General features: G+C 37.9%; 3 protein-coding genes across 5 annotated transcripts; 2 read left to right on the top strand and 1 right to left on the bottom strand.

Annotated features, from left to right (window-relative positions):
• Nucleotides 1–1430: 1430 nt before the first annotated feature.
• Nucleotides 1431–5299, top strand: LOC116257401 (ACT domain-containing protein ACR6-like). Its single transcript, XM_031634114.2, has 7 exons — nt 1431–1694; nt 2238–2283; nt 2385–2499; nt 2637–2704; nt 3501–4109; nt 4445–4549; nt 4626–5299. Exons 1-7 carry the CDS (start codon nt 1639–1641, stop codon nt 4968–4970), a joined length of 1344 nt encoding a protein of 447 aa, XP_031489974.1. The 5' UTR covers nt 1431–1638; the 3' UTR covers nt 4971–5299.
• Nucleotides 4646–11315, bottom strand: LOC116257400 (SWI/SNF complex subunit SWI3A). Of its 3 annotated transcripts, none has more exons than XM_031634111.2 (8): nt 11142–11315; nt 10048–10592; nt 8300–8770; nt 7116–7282; nt 6969–7018; nt 6505–6668; nt 6176–6359; nt 4646–4785 (listed from the first exon to the last, which is right to left on the bottom strand). In XM_031634111.2, exons 1-8 carry the CDS (start codon nt 11284–11286, stop codon nt 4760–4762), a joined length of 1752 nt encoding a protein of 583 aa, XP_031489971.1. In that variant the 5' UTR covers nt 11287–11315; the 3' UTR covers nt 4646–4759. The 3 variants fall into 3 exon arrangements, with proteins under 3 accessions (XP_031489971.1, XP_031489972.1, XP_031489973.1); XM_031634112.2 differs by lacking the exon at nt 11142–11315 and adding an exon at nt 10967–11120; XM_031634113.2 differs by lacking the exon at nt 11142–11315 and adding an exon at nt 10764–10951.
• A 4214-nt stretch (nt 11316–15529) lies between these two features.
• LOC116258166 (TPD1 protein homolog 1-like) lies at nt 15530–16330 on the top strand. The gene is made up of 2 exons (XM_031635317.1): nt 15530–15612; nt 15886–16330. The coding sequence occupies exons 1-2, from the start codon at nt 15546–15548 to the stop codon at nt 16197–16199; spliced, it is 381 nt and encodes a 126-aa protein (XP_031491177.1). The 5' UTR covers nt 15530–15545; the 3' UTR covers nt 16200–16330.
• The last annotated feature ends 2911 nt before the right edge of the window (nt 16331–19241 follow it).

The following is a 19241-nucleotide window of genomic DNA, read 5'->3' as shown; positions in this document are numbered from 1 at the left end:
CAGTGCATATCTCCAACTATATATGTATATTGGCCTTGGGTTGTAGCTTAACTAGTCAAAGCTGGTGGCACAATAAGCAATACATCACCAGGTCGATTCTCAAAGACATTATTCTTTTATGCCTTATGAAGGTGGAGCACACTACCCTACAACAAGGATGCAAAAAGAATATATTCAAGTGATAACTTAGTCATCACTTCAATATATATATGTGTGTGTGAGAGAGAGAGAGGGAAGAGAGAGAGAGAGAGTAAACGATGATTTTGTTTATCTAGAGTTACCCAACTATCTAACCATGACATTCCATCTAAAGCAAATGGATGACTGAGAAAAAAATAAAGTGAAAAATATGTAAATTAATATTAGATGACAAAAATGTTCATAATCTTTTTCTCTTTATTTTTTTCTTACTTGTCTATCATGTTGGATCGAACGATGCAAAGTCAGGACTGAGACCCGAGTCGGGCAGGTGCATGGAGATAAGAGTCGCGGTCACTAGGGTTTGCCTTCTTCTCCAAGGCATGTTGATGTCTCTTTTGCTGGTCGTATACGAGTCAAACAAGAAAGGAAGCTTGAGAAAAGGGGAGAAAGGGGAGAAGGGTTGGAATGAGAGAAGCAGATGCCAAGAATAAAGGAAGAAAAGTGAAGGGTTTCTTGTCGTAAGCCTAATTTATTGGCCAATTTTGCAAACGATTTTTATACTCAAATTTAGTAACTTGTCACATAACTTGCAACATGGAGGACAATCGATAAAAAAAATTATGTAAAAATTTTAAGGCCATGACACCCAAATCTTAACTCATCTATATTGGTTTGGATTAGAAACTTTTATGGATCTTGGACTTGGATCCAGATTATCTGTTAGATCACGTATGAGATAGTTTGAGTCTAGCTTTTAATGGATTTGACATAATTAGATTTATATTTGGATTCATGCCATATATTTCAAACTTGAATTTGTCATCTGACATTTATATCTAAGCGTATCAAATCTTTTATCAGATCCCAGTCAATTTAGTTATGAAACTCCATAGAGTATTCAAATTAAATCAGCATATTGTTTTACCGGATTTAATTTGGAGAGCCGGTGGTTCCGGCCGGCGGGATGGTGCGCAGCTCCGGCCAGGTGGGTCCCTGCTGGTGACGTGGCTTGAGTACGGCTCTTAAGAGAGAGAGAGAGAGGGAGAGAGAGAATAAGCATGGGAAAATGAATGATAATAAATTTCAAACAGGAAGAGGAAAAAGGGAAGGGAAGAAGAGAAAAGAAATTCAAGTCATCGCCATTGACACGCTTTAGTCTGGGCGGGCCCGGGGAACCAGGAAGCTGCCCGCGGTGGACGCCTGGCCAATGGCCTGGTGACACGTTATTTCGGGCAGGCCGACCGGAATGCCGGTACAAAATCCAGTCTCCGTTCTTAAAAGCAACCATGGAGGCATGTGGTAGACTGTTCTGAGTCTGAAGTGAGGGGTGAGAGGAATACTCTCTCTCTCTCTCTCTCTCTCTCCCGAGGATTGAGGAAAGTTTTTTTTTCTGATTATTTTATCTAAATTTTAAATTTCCACTTCTGGGTTTCTGGAAAAAGTGTGGGAAATTCTACCCAGTTTGTATTTTCTCTGGCTTTTCCCTTCTACTTTCCGATGCTGGACATGGACGATGCATATGAGAGACTCATCAGAAGGATGAACCCGCCAAGGTATGCTTGCGACCTATCTTCTCACTCTCTCTCTCTCTGTGTGTGAGCCTGTCTCGCCCCTTCTTCTTCTTCTTCTTCGAGACCAGATTTCATGTGGTGAATTTTCTCGCTCCATATTGTTCTCCTTTTTTGTTCTGTGATTTTCACTGCATATCGCTTCTTGGGGAGTCCTTAATTTTGTTCAGTTTGATCTACCTTGTAGTTTATGTGGTTGCCGCTTCTTTCCATCATTTTCTCTTTTCGTTTCTTCTGATTTTCAAGTTCTTTTGGTTGGTTTTTCTTTTCTTACCTGCTTGGTGCTTTTCATTATTTTTAATTAAATCATCCTTTTCATCTCCTCTGATTTTTCAAGTTTTTCTTTTTGTTGGTTTGTGTTCTCGAACCTGTTCATATTTTTAATTCAGTATTGCTTTTCTCTCTCTTCTTGATTGGGTGTCTTTTAACTTGCTTTTCGGGCTAGTTGGGCTTTGATTAGTTGATCTTTTTCTGAGAATTTTCTTTCTGATCAGACTGGTTTTGTCTTCTTTCTTTACACTTTGGCAGGGTTGTTATTGATAATGACTCTTGCGAAACTGAAACTGTAATCCAGGTATGAATTGTCTAAATTTATCCTGAAACTGATATTTTCAAGAAATTTGAATGTTGCATGGGTGCTGAGGAAGCCTTTCTTTTGTGCCTTTTCCGGTGTAGGTTGACAGTGTTAATAAACATGGAATTCTTCTGGAAGTGGTTCAGATTCTTGCAGATCTCAACCTCATCATTAAAAAGGCTTATATCTCTTCCGATGGAGGATGGTTCATGGATGGTATGTGTTCAACGAATTCCAGAGTTATTTTTTCAGATCTGTAGAAGAGGAAATTTATCTATTCGTGGCTATTTCTCTACAGATTTTGTTCTGAAAATTCTCGTGTTTCTTTTTTTTTTGTATTCTTTACTTATCAGTATTTAATGTAACCGACCAAGACGGCAAAAAGCTGATGGACGAAAAGATCATTGGTTATATTCAAAAGGTGAGGACTGCCTCTCTGTTCTGTTCTTATTCTATCTTCAAACTTCTGCCCTTTTTTCTTTTTTTTTTTTGTTCTCAACCCCGTTTTCTTGGTTGTGGGGAAAAATGAGATTTGAAACACTATATTTCAAATTTCAAAACCCAGCCGACTAAGTAAAGGAAGTTTTAAACAAAATAAAATAAACGGAGTTGTTCACGTGATCTTGAATTTCTTTTCTTCAGCTTTACTTCATAGCAGTAGTAATTTTCACAGGATAAAATAATTCTAACGGTTGGTACGCGTGCTGCTTATTTCTTGTCCATCCATCTAATCTTGAGATAATTGTTGTACTTGCCGTCCTCCTTTTCATGCTGTTTTGGCTTTAACATTTGGGAATTGAAGAGCACTTTTGCTTATTTTAACAAAATTCAACTCTGCAATTCGCCGATTTCAAGGATAAATATATTAAAGGAAGATATTCCAGAATCTAGGATAGCTTTTACACTCCCAAATAATTAGTATTTGAATTCCCACTGAATGGTGGATGCCAATAAACTATTCTCACCAGATACTGCCCGAAAAGAAGGTCCTTTGGCCCGTTGGTTTACCTAAAACAGGTGAATAAAGTAAAACTATGGGAGTTTATGTGGAATTTGCCTTCTGCCTCTACATCTTTGTTTAATTGCAGCAGGGTGGTTCTGCACAAAAATGCTAAGAAAACCATGCATGTTAATGAGAATCTAGAGTTCCACTAGCAAGTTTGGTGTTTTCTTTTTTCTCTTTTTGGTTGTTGAAAATTTTGGAACAAATTTTGCAGTCCCTTGGACCTGATGCAAGCTTCTCTCAACCCTTGATGAGATCAGTTGGAGTGACGGCTGACAAGAAGCACACTTCCATTGAACTGATCGGCTCAGACCGACCTGGCTTACTGTCCGAAGTCTGCGCTGTGCTAACAAACTTGAAATGTAATGTGGTCGAAGCTGAAGTCTGGACGCATAACGCCAGAGCGGCGGCAGTAGTCCGTGTGACAGACGCGACGACGGGCACCGCCATTGAAGACCCCAAGCGGCTCTCGTCGATTAAGGAGCTTCTCTGCAGCGTTCTGAAAGGCAACAATGACTTGAGCACTGCTAAAACCAGAGTCTCCCTGGAGGTTGTGCACAGGCAGAGGAGGCTGCACCAAATGATGTACGAAGACCGAGACTACGAACGGACCGAGAGAGCGGCCCCTGCGAGGGATGGAGATGCTACGGGCCTCAGGCCTCAAGTCACTCTTACGGACTGCTCAGAAAAGGATTACTCTGTTGTGATGATGCAGTCCAAGGACCGGCCAAAGCTGCTCTTCGACACGGTCTGCACTCTAACTGATATGCAGTATGTAGTCTTCCATGGAAAAGTTGATACAACGAGGATGGAAGCTTACCAGGTATACCCACCAGAATTCAGGCCTCCACGCACACAAACACACATGCACACACAGATAGGGAGAGAGAGAGAGAGAGACATGGTTCACTAAGACTCCCCATGTAACCATTAGCAAAGGAATCATCAGTTCAGTTTTTGGTGATAACAGATTAGTAATACTTGAGTACAACAAAAGTAGACCCGAAACCCTTATGCGTTCTGAATTCCCAGTCGGTTTTGACCCTTTCGCCCCATTTTTGTCAAGTGTCAACCAGTATAGTTAACCAGTAGGAGCAACCCGGATTCTGAATTTCAGCATGGCTGTTCCCCTGATCATGCTTCGTGTTTGATTTTCAGGAATACTATATCAGACATGTCGATGGTTTCCCTATCAACTCTGAGCCAGAGAGGCAACGAGTGATCCAGTGTCTGGAAGCAGCTATCGAGAGGAGAGCATCAGAGGTATGTATTATCTCCACTGGCTCAGCTTCGGATCAACGACCAACTTCCCTGACTGAATCTGATTCTGGCTGTGCAGGGATTGAGAATAGAACTGAGCACAGACGACAGGGTGGGCCTTCTCTCTGATGTCACAAGGATATTCCGTGAAAACAGTTTATGCATCACAAGAGCAGAGATCACAACCAAGGACAGCCAAGCAGTCGATACTTTCTACGTCCAAGACATCTCCGGTAATCCTGTTGATAGTAAGTCAATAGAATCAATACGTCAGCAACTCGGTAAAATGGTTATGAAGGTGAAGCAAGGATCCGCTCTCCCTCCAAGCACTCCACCCCAAGAGACAATCACTGGATTTCTCTTTGGGAACCTATTCAAGGCTCGGTCACTTCATAATTTTAGATTGATAAGATCATGCTCATGAGGACCTACGCAGCCTTCAAAACAGCTCAACTATATACGAAAACACAAACAAAAAAGACAAGAAGAATCGAGGCGACAGAATGCAGTCAAGGTCATGGCATGATCTCTCCATATACCATCGAAGCAAAGACTGCAACACGGTGCAATACAGTACATATGTGTATATATACACTTGTATACATGTATATATATGTATATTCAGTTGTGGAGATAGTGTACAAAATGTTATCACAGCAGTGTACATAGACCAAACAGAATAGTCAAATACTTTTACTGTATACTGTATATATATTTTCACTTTTTTCAGAAATTCAACTTCGCTTTCATGCATGTGTTCTGATGTCCACAATGCCAACATCAACATTGGCACTTGATGTTAATTGCAGCAAAGTCTATTCAGTCGTAATTGCAAAAAGCTGGGGTAACTAAAAGTTTGATCCTTCAACAAGTGCTCGGCCAGGAAGCTCCGAAGTTCCAAACCCATTTTATTTCAGTGAGCAAAGATTAGATAGCATAAACAATTGAAACAGGTTGCGGCCTTATGAAGACAATTAATCTCTTATTCAGTGGCGGCTTTTTGACAAAGGAGCAAGCCATCAACCAGTTCCACTCTTGATCCAACGTTTTTTGGAGTTGATGTTTATAGTGCCATAGAACAGCAACCAAGCCGCTCCCCCAAATACCTAATGTCATCTCCCTACCCTAGGTGGCTGCAATTGATGAGAAGCCCCAGTCAATAGAAAAGGAACCAAGAACAAAAAAGTCCCACTGATTAGGACTTATTTAAAAACTAATCCAACCTATCCCGCGAAATCTAATACAAAAATTACACCATCCTACTTCAGAGAAACAGATGTAATTTCCACCCTAACTGTCTTTCACCACCAAGTTCCCCTGGAGCAGGTTGAAGCAACAAGCATATGTAATCAAGACACCACATGCCACTCTATCATGAACATGAAAAAATGAAGAAGCAGCTCGCCTTCATTTTTGAGAATCATTCCATCTAAAGTTGTGACTAACTAGCATCCAGCCTTTCTGAAACAATGTAGATATTTGACAATTCTAGATTTTAAACGATCTATGCTATTTGGAAGTTTCATCAATTTAAGATGCCACGGGAAAAAACAGAAGCTACTAGACAACAACAGGCCTATCACTTTCTGGTGCTAAAAGAGAAATTCAATTAGTGTAGGGCATACACACCCACAAAGGGTTTGACATATGTCTGATTACTCCCTCTCAGAATTCCAGCATTTAGGTTTCTCTGCAAAATATCAAGATGAACAGAGAGAACAGAATCTTTCACGTTTTGTGTATAGACATATTCATTGTCCATTATCTGCTCCAACTCCTCGAAATGCTTGATCTTGCATTCAATCTTCCTAACCTGTCAGATCAGATGCAAGCAGAACTTCAGACACCAATATTTGTATGTTGTATGCATTAGATGTCACAGAAGAAAGAGGGAGACAGTGAGAGTGAGAGAGAGTCAGCGTGAGAGAGAGAGAGAGAGAAAGAGAGTGAGAGAGAACCTGTGCTTCAATGATACTTGACACTAAGTGTTCAATCTCTCTGTCTTCCTGGTCTGCAAGTAGCTTCGCATTTGCAGCTGCTGCACCCAGTGCAGTAGCAACAGCAGCTCGCATTCGTAACATTGATGTGCCAATTTTTTCATCAATGCTGACAGGCGGTTTACCTTTAGGATGAATGAAACGTGTCAAGGCAATAGGGAGGTGTAAGTGAGTGAGATTATAAGAGAATAGAAGCAAAGCAAAAATAATCACAACTGGTCACCAATTCATTCATATTGGAAACAGCATAACCATGCCACTTCAAGCCCATGGAGGTCCAACCACAAACTTAAAACTGAGTTTGCAATTAGGAACCACCTTAGTCCACATATGTACTGCTTTCTAAAAATTTTATATGTTGAGAGGAACTAGGAACTATAGTTCAAACAGAAACAAGAACCACGCTTAACATTTCATAATGTTACCTAATTGTTCATCTCTTTTTCCAATCTTGCATGTTTCCACAGCCTTTGCTCTGTCAAATATAAAGTTAATGCTTGAATAACAGTAAAACAGACATAAATGAAACAATAAAAACCAAACAAACACCCAAGAGCATCATGTGCAAAAACCTTTCGAACTCCAGCAAAACTGCAGCACCATAGCCATGAGCCCTTTCCTCCATGTCAGTGCCTAACAACATCCTTGCAGATGGGCTCTCATTGCATAGGGCAGAAACAGCAGCCTCAGCTGCAGCAACTGCCACAGAGGGGCTAACCATTGTGGACAGGGAAGCAACCTAACATGAAGCATAATTATGTCAATTTTGGACTGAACAGCTATTGATGCTTCAGTTAAAGACTTGACACCTAAGCAATGTTGTAAAAAGCGTATCGTAAGCCGTATTGGTCCAGCTTTAAGATACGCTGTATCGTAAAATATCATAACATATCGTAATCGTATCCTTTTTTTTTAATAAATCAGAAAAAAATTCAAAAAAATTCAAAAATTCATAAAAAAGCAATAAAAATCAAGAATAATGTGTTCTACATAGAAAACACATAGATTCATAAGTCATAAGGTCCATAAGTCTATGAAACACCACATCAAAAAACAAGTTTTAGAAGCTATGTATTATTACATCACAAGACGGTAACGAAATTGTGAAAATGTTCAATGTCAATACATATAAAATGAAAGCACTCTCGACTCACATTCATAATCTTCATCATATTCATTCTCATCCTCATCTCCATCTTCTTCTTCATTTTCATCTTCATGATTTAAAAAAACCTCTTTCCTTCCAATGGGAATCAGCCACCCACGCACAAATCCATAGTTTAATCGATGATTTCATTTTGAAAATTGATTATTTCCCTCCACAGCAGCACAATCTCTAGGTTAAAAATGAAGAAGGGCCGGGTTTTTACAAAAAAAATAAAAAATCGAAAAAGAGGGGTTCCAACCCCCCTTTTTTGAAATCAGCCCGTATCGTACGATACAGGGTGTATCGCACCGTATCGCACCGTATCGTACGATACGTGGTGTATCGCACCGTATCGTACGATACGGGGGCCTGTATCATATGTATCGTAAGATACAGGCACGATACACCTCTATTTACGATACAGGGGATGTATCGCATGGTATTTTTTAAAAGATGTGTATCGTATCATACGATACGGCCCCGTATTATACGTATCGTACAACACTGCACCTAAGAATCCTGACAAATGCATATAAGTTGTTCAACTTGTTGCCCAGAGTTCCAAAATGTAAAGGAGAAGAAGATGTTCATAGGAAACATAACAGTTACCTGTGTAATCAATGAGGTGCCAGCATCAGCAAGTGGTGAAAGACATCGCCGCTTGACAGAATGGCCTTCCACACTTTCCAAGGGTACCGTGGTCCCTGCAGAATGTTCATCATCTTGATCTTCAATCTTGGTAACCTCAAATGATGTAGCCACTGCTCCTTTGGTGTCATTATTCCTATGGTTAGCTCTACTATTAGGGTTGCTCACCATGTGGTCAACAGACGGAAGCTGTATGAGCTTTAAAATACAATCATGTTTACTTTTCGTTTTCACATGACCAGCAACAAGGTCCCAGTCATCCCCATACTTGAGAGCACCTTCCAAGAGAAGTAACACTTCTGCATCAGACCATGACTCGGACACATCATTGCTGGTGTTATTAGCACAATCTTTGAGAGAAAAATCATCAGCAGACCTTCCTTGACCATAATTTCCACTCTTGAAGCAATTTGCACAAATCAAAATCTCTTCCTACAAATAAAGCCACAACATTCAATTGGATAAAGAAGTTATCAAAATTGGAACCCAGAAATAAGTCAGTTGGCCCCGAAAAGGACCAGTTGGGCTTAGTCAGTCCAAGTCAGTCAAAATTCATTGACTGAAATAAAAGTCAACGAAAAGTATAACAACACTCTTCCAAGTTCCAGCTCATTCGAAAACCAAAATCCTTCTTAAGAAGAAGTAAATTGCCTTCTTAACTAAAAAACAAAAAAAAAATGTAGGACTGGCTCAAAAAGTAAATTGTCCTCACCAGCTACCAGTGAGCAGCCAGCCTAATTGGTTGACTAATACACGTTCCATATCTCCATTCCCCTATTGTGTATATGGTCAACTGGCTACTGACTAAAGTGACTAGACAACTAGGTAGCCAACTCATTTTCTAGATTGACAATACAGAAGAGAAAATAACAGTAAAATAGTTCAACTAGTGCAGACTGATCAGATAACAGAAATATATAAGGCAACTATTGTTAGTGCAGCCTATTTGGAACTGCTTAATATAATAAGTGGAATCAACATACTGGAGATAAAAATGAGGACCCATCACAAAAATTGTACTTGTCAAAACAACATTATTTCCATAAGAAACTCATAGGAAGAGCATAAAGCATCTTTAGCTTAACAAATATTTGAAAAGCTTCCTTATTTCAATATGGGAACAATATTGCAATTTTCTTCTTTTCCCCTCATTCTTTTTATTCATTAAACATTCTTGTAATGTTATCATCGTTATGTACCTACATAATCCCCATATCATTATCAGGAAAACATACTTGTGACAGCTTCATAAGCTTTTAGGTGTGTCAAGAAAATCCAAGAGCAGATTGTGTACTGATTGATTGTTGTGCAAAATTGCAAGCAAAATCACCATCCTTTGCTCTTGTATCAATTAAGTTGACGCCTCAAGGTCAATTAACAATCCAAGTAAGCTACTGAGGTTTTCAGGCAGCTTTGAGATGCTTAGACAATAACTGCTAGATCATAGAAAAGTATGCAGAAGTTTCAGACAAGGTCCACATCCTCTATGTTTTCTCCACACCGCACAACACATAAAAGATTAAAGAAAGGTCATTTCTTGGAGAAATTCAGTAAGCAAAGGCTTTAGATAGGGGAATCTTTACTCGTCCAGAATTTTGAATCAAAGGGAAAGTTCAACATACTAAAATTAGTGAAGGATCTATAAGAAAGCTCATTAGTTAAGAACTTAAGATAATTAACCAAGTAAAACCCTCAGATGAAGAGGATACCTTCTCAGAGAAGTAGTGACTGGAACCACACTCCTGCAAACAATTGACGCAAACACGTTCAGATGGAGAGTGACGCTCTGCTCCTCCGTTTTCTTTAGAAGTTTTTGAACTGTCGAACACATCCACATAAGATGTCAACGGCGGAAACTTGAACTTGTCATCACCCTTCTCTCCGGTACTACTGGAGGAAGAACTCTTTGCAGGATTCAGAATCACTCGAATACCCAATGGAATTCCTTCTTCAACAACCAACGAGAACTGTGCTTCTTCACATTCTTCCTTAGACTGATCAGAGCTCTGAAAGTTAATCAAGCCCCAACTGTCCAAGAAGTCGTACACTTTGTGAATCAAACAAACATCTCCAATCAACATTTTCCTCAACTCCGTGAATGTTAATCTTCTTGTGGGGTCTTCCCGATATTTGTTAATCATGAAATCACGGTACTCCTTGTATATCCGGGGAGTTCTAGAAATCGAGCTACCATCAAAGAATTCCTTAAGATGTTGCTTCTCTATTTCATGAATATCATCCCAAGAAAACCAACCTAAGTAACCAAAAGCACAAAACAAATATCAATAACTGAAGAACTATCTTGCTTTCGGATTGTCAGATAATCGTCCATTAATCGAACAGACAGCCTCCGCAAAATTACGGCCATATCATCAAACAAAAGCAATTAAAAGCCACGAAACTTCAAGCTTAAACGACTTGATACCTTGTCCAAAGAATTCCCCCCTAGAAACGGCTTTGTCTATGAAAAAAAAAATGTAGACATAATGAACCGAAACACGTAAAATAATTCACAGGCACGGGTAGACCCAAAAAGAGCAAAAGTACGCAAAGAAACAACAGAAATACACAAAATGAAGCAAAAACAAGCAAATAACTCCCGAATCATCATTATCAGAACCACCATACCAAAAAAATCACTGCGAAATCGTAAAAGGAAAAGTAATTCCAGGCAAAGCAATCATGGCCGTCAGATCAAATCAACCCTGCTCAAACGCCCATCCTTGCCATTTTCACATAAACCCTAACGAACCGAGCGAATCAATAAGCGGGAACGCAACGAGAGTGCCTAAGTAATGCTCACTCGAGTAGCTAGGGATCGTGTACAGCTCCCGCGCCGACTCGGACGAATCGGGCACCAGCTCCACCTTGCGTTCGGCAGTCGAAGGCATCGATCCGCCATCGTCTCGGGGAATGAAGTTACTAAGCGGCTCGCCCGAGTCCTGCATCTCTCTCCCTCGACCTTCTCCCCCTCCCCTTCGACTTCGAGCGGGAGACCAAGAGCAGTCCGCCCCATAAATACTAGGCGCGGTAAATTATCTAGAAGGCCCTCCTCTTTTTTGGTAATTTCGTAAATGCGAAGCTTTTATCATAAATGCATTTTACCGGCGCCAAAGTCGGGTCTCAACCTGAACCGGCCGGTGGAAATAACACATAATATTTTTATTTGAATTAATGGGGATTTTGTGTTAGGATATTCCTATCCAGTAAACACGAGCTCGAGTCAAGTTGAGTCATGAACTAAATTTTACGCATTAAAATTTTCAAAAATGTTAGTTTAACACCAGTAAAAAAAAAAAAAAAAAAAATCCTCACTCACATATAACCCTAATGGGGAGGATCTAGAAAAAGTTATAATTGGGAGTACTTGGATTTTAATCCGAGCTGGATAAGCCAAGTTTGACTATGTCCAAATGTGGGCACCGAGTTGAGTATTCGGTTTAGGCATGCATTAAAATATTAATTTTATTTCAAAATAAATATATATTTTATTATAATTAATTATATTTTTATATAATATTATTTTTTTATATTTTTATTATATTTTATATATTGTTTATTATAAATGAGCCGGCTTGGGCCCGGGCCCATGTTGTAGCCCAGCCTTAACCTAATTTGTTATCGGGCTGGCTTGTTGTCCAGCCCTACCTTCGTACGCAGGCACTTGATTAACTCTACAGGCCCGCCCAATCTTATGTATCATATTAGTGTAATTGCTCATACAAGCTCACATGTGCATCCACTGCGAATACATTAAGAGACCAGATCTGGGCCGTCCGTTCTAAGATCAGACAGCCCAAATCTGATAGATGTCATTAAAATAACAAAATCACCTTTCAGTTTTCCTACGAATGCGATGTAAAGCTCGAATGCCCAATCAAGCATAATACCTGCAACCAGGGCCGGAACTAGAAATTTTTCATGAAGGGGTCGAATTAAAGTTTTCTAAATTTTGACATGGATCGAAATATCATTTTTCAAAACTTTTATATAAGACAAGTTAAATTTTTAAAAATTTACATATAAATTTGAAAAAAAAAAAATGAGGCGAGGCCAGGGCTCATCCAACCAGCCGAAGCACGAACACATCGACTCATCCCTACCTTTGCCCAAAATAGAACATGTGGGCAGTTTGTTATTATTCTCATTGCTAAATGGCCTTAATATTATTTATAATAAGTATTTAATGAATATATGACACTTATAAACAAATGGATTAAGAAGATATATATATATATATATATATAAAAAGACAGTCAAGGAAAAATTAATGCAAATTTCTAGTAGTTAGAATGTTAATGGCATTTAAAATTTGCCATTAGAAAATTTTTAGTGGGAGAAATTCGCTAACCACGGTTCAAGCCGTTTCCCTTATACAATGTTTGTGTCACTGTCAACATACTATTGCCATTTAAATCTCATTTTAAAATCAAAGAGAAACTATGACGCATATATAACGCCAGTGAGTTATGCATGCAACTTCGTCAAAAGAATTATTCAAGTCACAATTAATAAATTAATGGCATTCGAGGTTTTGCCATTAAAAGAGCTTTAGTGGGGTTTATTTAAATTTATATAAGTTGACAAAACTTTTACGGCATTTACCTGCACATATATATTTGCCACCATTTGCATCTGAGAGTTGATCATGGGATTCGAACTTTGAATTCCTTGAATGTGAGCGTCTTGCTGCTGCCCCCGATTGTGCTATGTCTATTGAGGCAATGCTCCAAAATTAAGTCCACTTATTATTTTGAGAAATTTTTTTTGGTTTTCTTATTAAGGGCATTTGATTAATCCGGATCTTAAATATGATGGTTAGAGTTAAGACGAGGCTCATCCTAAATTCGTGGTTCGCATCGTTGATCATGTATGTCTTGCTCTTCAATTTCCTGACTAATTTATTTTGAAAGTATTTTGGAGTCCTGAATTACATTTCCGCCATCGTCGGCTGGCTCTCCATTACATTTGCCCGATTGTGTGGTGCCTTGAGTAAGGGTGAACCCCAGTTTAGTCAGCTCGAACTCGGCTTGATTAATGAAATCTCGAGCTTGACTCGGCTCAAGCTTCAAAATAGCTCGAGCTCGACAAACTCGTTTGAATAAAATTGATATTCATCATTATGTGTTAAGCTCGAGCTCCACTCGATTAAGGCTTGACAAATTCATTTGAATAGAATTGATATTCATCGTTACGTGTTGAGCTCGAACTCGACTCGATTAAGGCTCGACAAACTCATAAACTCGTTTCAATATATCGACTTGTTTAAGGCTCGACAAACTCAATTAAGGCTCGAGCTTGACTCGGTAGTTACGTGTTGAGCTCAAACTCAACTCAATTATTTGAACGAATTGACTCATGAACTCGAGCTTGACTCGTTAAGCAAAATGGCTTGGCTCGAACTCGTTCACGAGCCGAGCTTTAACGGGTCGAGCTCGAGCTGTTTAACTTCTGCCACATGATGAAGATTTCCCATCTGTAGCTAATCTTCCTCAATTGTCACCTTTTCTTTTCACAGTTTGCTGCATATGTATGGAGGAGTGTTGATCTTGGGATTATATGTCATTATAGAGGCGTAAATGGGGTTCTCTCTCTCTCAAAAGTCGTGAATTGGGAATAGGACTGAGAACCCATGGATTCAAATGCTTTGATGTTTGCAATTATTTCGTAATGCCTCCAATACTATTTGTACTTGTCCAGTTTCATGAAATTTTTTCAGCTCTCTCTCTCTCTCTCTCTCTCTCTCTCTCTATATATATATATATATATATATATATATCAAAAGTTGCCCAATTAGGGATCGGATTTATATATTCAAATGCATTGATGTTTGCAATTAATTCGTAATAGTACTCATTGCATGCGTCTTTCAAACACATGATCATACATGTCTTCATTCCAAATGAAGGATATGAAATTTTAAGGTCTACAGCTCGAGTTTAGGATCTAAGGCAACCAAATATAGTCTAAATTAAAAATTAAATATTATATTCTAACAATTAAGCAATCGAGATTTTTTTTTTTAATTTACTTTGTCAGATCCCATGAACTTGTTAGGCATGGAAATACATATATTTATGGAAAGCATCAACAGGGTTAAGAACCTGTAAATGGATGGGGAATCTAATACATGATTTGAAAAAATGAGCTCAGAAAACAAGTAGAAAGCATAGAGAAATTGATTTTGGCACAGCGTAATTAGAGTCCAAAGAAATTCTTTCAGTACTCCCAATCTTGACATTTGCCCAATTGATGTATATATATCTATATATATATATATATATATATAATAGGTTAATAGTAACTCTAATAATTCAAAGTCACTCAGTTAACTAGGTCGGTCCACGTAATGGAGATAGATAGTTGTGAAAAAAAGGTAGGAACTCACATTAAATGATGAAAATGCTCATCACTTTTTCTCTTTGATTTTTTTTAACCATTAATCTTGATCAATCGAACGGCCTGGTTAGATGGCTGAGTGATTATTAAAAGTCAAAATCACTATTATATATATATAAATATATATATATATATATATATATATATATATATATATATATAAAGAAAGAAAGAATCTATACAGAGCAGCAAGTTATTTCCTGTCCTTTTTAGGTCCGAACCTCTTTAATTTCAATTGTTTTGATGGATATCCTTTTTAGGTTCGGACCTCTTTCTCCTTTTGTATAATCTGCTGACGCATCCAGAACAGCGACACTAATTGAGTGTTGGTTATTTTTATGAAGCTTTTCACGATGGAGGGTTTGTTGATACTCTTATGATTTTACTTTAGAACATAAAAACAAGTTATCATGTCAAAATTTGCATCTTCTTCGCCACGTATATTTCTTAGTTTACATCAAACATATGAAAAGAATATAATTAAACTGAAAGACATGTAACATTAATATATGCTGCATATAAAAATTTCTCAATATTGAGCAGAAATATACGAAGGATCGACATTTAATCTTGTCCATTATAAATTCACATGCACTCGAATATGGCAACATCAAAATTTCTTTCCTCGTGTTGATCAGTTATCCCTCTGTATGTTAACAATGGCACCTACCAAATGTGCAATATTGCGAATTACAAGCTTTCCAATTATTGATAAATGGAACATTTAATGACATTTACTGTTATCTACGTATAAATTACATTCTCTGCATCAGAGAAGAAGGAGAAAGAAATCAAGGTACCGCAGAACATGTCATCCATGGCTGCTTCTAAGAATCTCTTTCTTGCGTCTCTCCTTCTAGCAATCCTGCTTCGTGGTTAGACTCTCTCTCTCTCTCTCTCTCTCTCTCTCTCGTGCTGTCTGTTTCTAGTTATGTTTTCTCTTCAAACAAAGACAACAAATCTCCATTCCTAGTGAAATTTTAGACGATACCCAATGAATTGTTTTGATTTTTTTATCGTATTCATCTGTCGCCATAATTTAGAAGTTGGTGATAACTTGAAATCTGAACTCTTTGAGAAATTTGCATTTCCAAGGGAGCAGTACTTATACAGTGTGATGTTTAATGTTTTGATGGTGGTGATGGCAGCCACGGCTCAGTGCCCGGAAGGCAAGCTCGACATCGCCGTGGTGGAGACCGGCCGGACGGTGGCCGGAAAGAGGGAGTGGAAGGTGACCGTGACCAACATTTGCTTCTGCACGCAATCGAACTTGGTGCTGAACTGCCCCGACTTCTCCACCGCCGAGGCGATCGACTATGCCGTTTTCAGGCAGGTGGACCACGGCCACTGCCTCGTCAGGGGCGGAGAGCCCATCCACGGCGATGAAACCGTCACTTTCAAATACGCAGCCGACCGCCAGACTCGCTTCTCCTACTCTTCTTCCACAATCTCCTGCTCTTAGTCGGCCGGAGTCGGATTCTGTCCTGGCCGGCCGTCGAGCAGCAATTCGGTCGTTCGGATTTCTGATAATAATGTCGTCTTTTTGAGTCTCAGATTTGATTTGAGTTTTTGGTTAATTTCTACCGATGCAATTCATAGTCGAGATGCTTCCATGTTAATAAAATTCTCATTTTACAGAGAAAAATCTGAATCATAGTGCTAAAAGATCTAAAATGGTCGAATTTAATTGATTATTGATTGAGAACGAGTCCGATTTTAGCTGAATTCAGCGAAGAAATTCAAATCCAAATTATTTGGATCACGACTTCTGGTATAGATTCATAACGGGATCCAATTACTCCAAATTAAATGTCTGAGAGAGACCCGATAACAATCAGATTGGGTTACATATAAATGTGATGCTAATTGACTCTGGATTCGATTTCAAAAAGTAGCACCTAAAATAGGATATTCCAAGTGAGTCTGAACTCGTTTAAGGTTCGATCCGCCCCGGATCCAAATCATTCAGTTGTTTACATGTTTGGCCGTGAGGCAATTCAAAAAAAAGATTGAGTCCTTTTATCATCATTATAAAGAAAAAATAGGTCTTGAGCTAAAGTTTCCTTCTGGTTTCAGCGTTTGGTGCGTGCATATCTAATTTCTTATTGTAATCTTCCTTCATCTGCAAAATCTGCCTGCTTTGTTGATTAAAAAAATGTACTTATCAACTGTATCTAGCCTTGTGGCGGTATGTGTGTTATATATATTATAGTTGTGACTGATTTCCCATTACATCTGATTAATTTTCATCTATTTGCTCTTAAAATGGCTTAGCAAAGCAACTTTTATTACTAGATCTTATGTGCAAGAACTATCTGCATATATAAAGTCATATTTTAACTAACTAAGCTGTAATAAAACACATTTACCCGTTAATCTTACGGGGAAAAAAAATTAACATCCAAAGTATGGCTACCAGAAGCGCCTTCGATCGTTAGGAGTGCAACCATGTTGTAAATCATTACTATACTCCTTAATCCTAACTTGCTTAATTAAAACCAAAAAGAGAAAAAAAAAAAAATAGATGCTTCAAACAGAAAGATTGGGTATCTTCATTTTAAGTACTGCGTGAAAGTCAAGACATTTTTTTTTCAAAATTTCTTTAATTATTTTCTACTTTTTCTTTTGGCATTTTTCTTATCCGCAGCTCCCACAGTTGATTCAGCATCTCCAAAGTTTTCTCAATGCAAAGAAGTAAAAGTTATTATATACCTTTTCCCACATCAGCAAAAACATGTCATATTAGATCCATAGATCTCAAATTCGAAGTAATCAAATGGACCCTAAAAGATTAATCAAGACTGATAATCGATCCAGGTCAGTTCGGGTCGATTGACTAAAACTAAAATAAATATATATTTATGCAAAGAATAAGTACTACGTACAAACACATAATATTCTCCGTTAGAATGCATAAGCTCAAGAGTTAGTGCCCTGACCCACAACTAAGCTCATTAATTGACTAACCAATCGATCAGTTATTTGAAAATACTAAGTCGGCCAACAACCGATTAGTTGGGATTTTAAATACTGAGCTCTCAACTTGTACTTGAATATTTTTTTACATCACATTCTGAGGTCTATAAATTAGCCATGGACAATAGAATTGTTTGATTATTTTTTCATTTTACGATTTAATTTTTTGATGAAGAATCAAAATGCTCTAAAAACTCCATCCCACCCCATGGCCTTATGAGCACAATAGCTCAAGCTTTCGATGTTTGAGCTTTATTCAACATCAATCAATCCTTTGGCATGTTACTTCATCATTCATGGTTGAGAATTTGGTGGGATTATTTTTGCTATTTTACCTAAACTTTCTAATGTCAAGGAACTGCGGATCTCTAAAGACCAATCCATTTAATTGACCTATAGCGTTCCATTACAAGAAATTTTAGTCCAATACTAGAGATTCTTAGAAAACTTAGAGAGCAACAGTTTATAAGGGAGTTGGCTAAATGATTAGTTATCCTTATATATGTCATTATAGAGGCTTCTCTCTCTCTCTCTCTCTCAAAAGTCGTGAATTGGGAATAGGACTGAGAACCGATGGATTCAAATGCTTTCATGTTTGCAATTATTTCGTAACGCCTCCAATACTCTTTGTACTTGTCCAGTTTCATGAAATTTTTTCAGCTCTCTCTCTCTCTCTCTCTCTCTCTCTCTCTCTCTCTCTCTCAGGACTGCGGTTGGGTGACTGTGTTGTGTCGTCTTCCCTCTTCTCTCCTATTTTTCTTTGCATTGTATTGTATATTTGTTCCTCCTGCTTGTGTTTTTTGCGTAATTTTGTTCTTTGCGGATTGTTTTGTATTTAGGGGACCTCTTGTCCCCAAATTTTGTTATATATTACCATTTTATCGGCTCTCTCTCTCTTTCTTTCTCTTTCTCTTTCTCTCTCTCTCTCTCTCTCTCTCTATATATATATATATATATATATATATATATATATATATATATATATATATATATATATATATATATATATATATATATATATATATATATATATATATATATATATATATATATATATATCAAAAGTCGCCCAATTAGGGATCGGATTTGTATATTCAAATGCATTGATGTTTGCAATTAATTCGTAATAGTACTCATTGTATGCGTCTTTCAAACACATGATATCATACATGTCTTCATTCCAAATGAAGGATATGAAATTTTAAGGTCTACAGCTCGAGTTTAGGATCTAAGGAAACCAAATATAGTCTAAATTAAAAATTAAATATTATATTCTAACAATGAAGCAATCGAGTTTTTTTTTTTTAATTTACTTTGTCAGATCCCTTGAACTTGTTAGGCATGGAAATACATATATTTATGGAAAGCATTAACAGGGTCAAGAACATGTAAATGGATGGGGAATCTAATACATTATTTGAAAAAATGAGCTCAGAAAACAAGTAGAAAGCATAGAGAAATTGATTTTGGCACAGCTTAATTAGAGTCCAAAGAAATTCTTTCAGTACTCCCAATCTTGACATTTGCC

The sequence above is a fragment of the Nymphaea colorata genome, chromosome 7 (assembly GCF_008831285.2).
Source record: "Nymphaea colorata isolate Beijing-Zhang1983 chromosome 7, ASM883128v2, whole genome shotgun sequence".
NCBI lineage: Eukaryota > Viridiplantae > Streptophyta > Magnoliopsida > Nymphaeales > Nymphaeaceae > Nymphaea > Nymphaea colorata.
The sequence above is the reverse complement of the archived record's forward strand: the minus strand, read 5'-3'. Positions and strand labels throughout refer to the sequence as shown.

Coding starts and splice junctions, on each gene's coding strand:
- LOC116257401 (XM_031634114.2), top strand. CDS start 1,639: ATGCTGGACATGGACGATGCATATGAGAGACTCATCAGAAGGATGAAC. Junction 1,695..2,237: donor AGAAGGATGAACCCGCCAAG/GTATGCTTGCGA, acceptor ACACTTTGGCAG/GGTTGTTATTGATAATGACT. Junction 2,705..3,500: donor TCATTGGTTATATTCAAAAG/GTGAGGACTGCC, acceptor CAAATTTTGCAG/TCCCTTGGACCTGATGCAAG.
- LOC116257400 (XM_031634111.2), bottom strand. CDS start 11,286: ATGCAGGACTCGGGCGAGCCGCTTAGTAACTTCATTCCCCGAGACGAT. Junction 10,593..11,141: donor CACGATCCCTAGCTACTCGA/GTGAGCATTACT, acceptor TTGGTTACTTAG/GTTGGTTTTCTTGGGATGAT. Junction 8,771..10,047: donor GTCACTACTTCTCTGAGAAG/GTATCCTCTTCA, acceptor CTTTATTTGTAG/GAAGAGATTTTGATTTGTGC.
- LOC116258166 (XM_031635317.1), top strand. CDS start 15,546: ATGTCATCCATGGCTGCTTCTAAGAATCTCTTTCTTGCGTCTCTCCTT. Junction 15,613..15,885: donor TCTAGCAATCCTGCTTCGTG/GTTAGACTCTCT, acceptor TGGTGATGGCAG/CCACGGCTCAGTGCCCGGAA.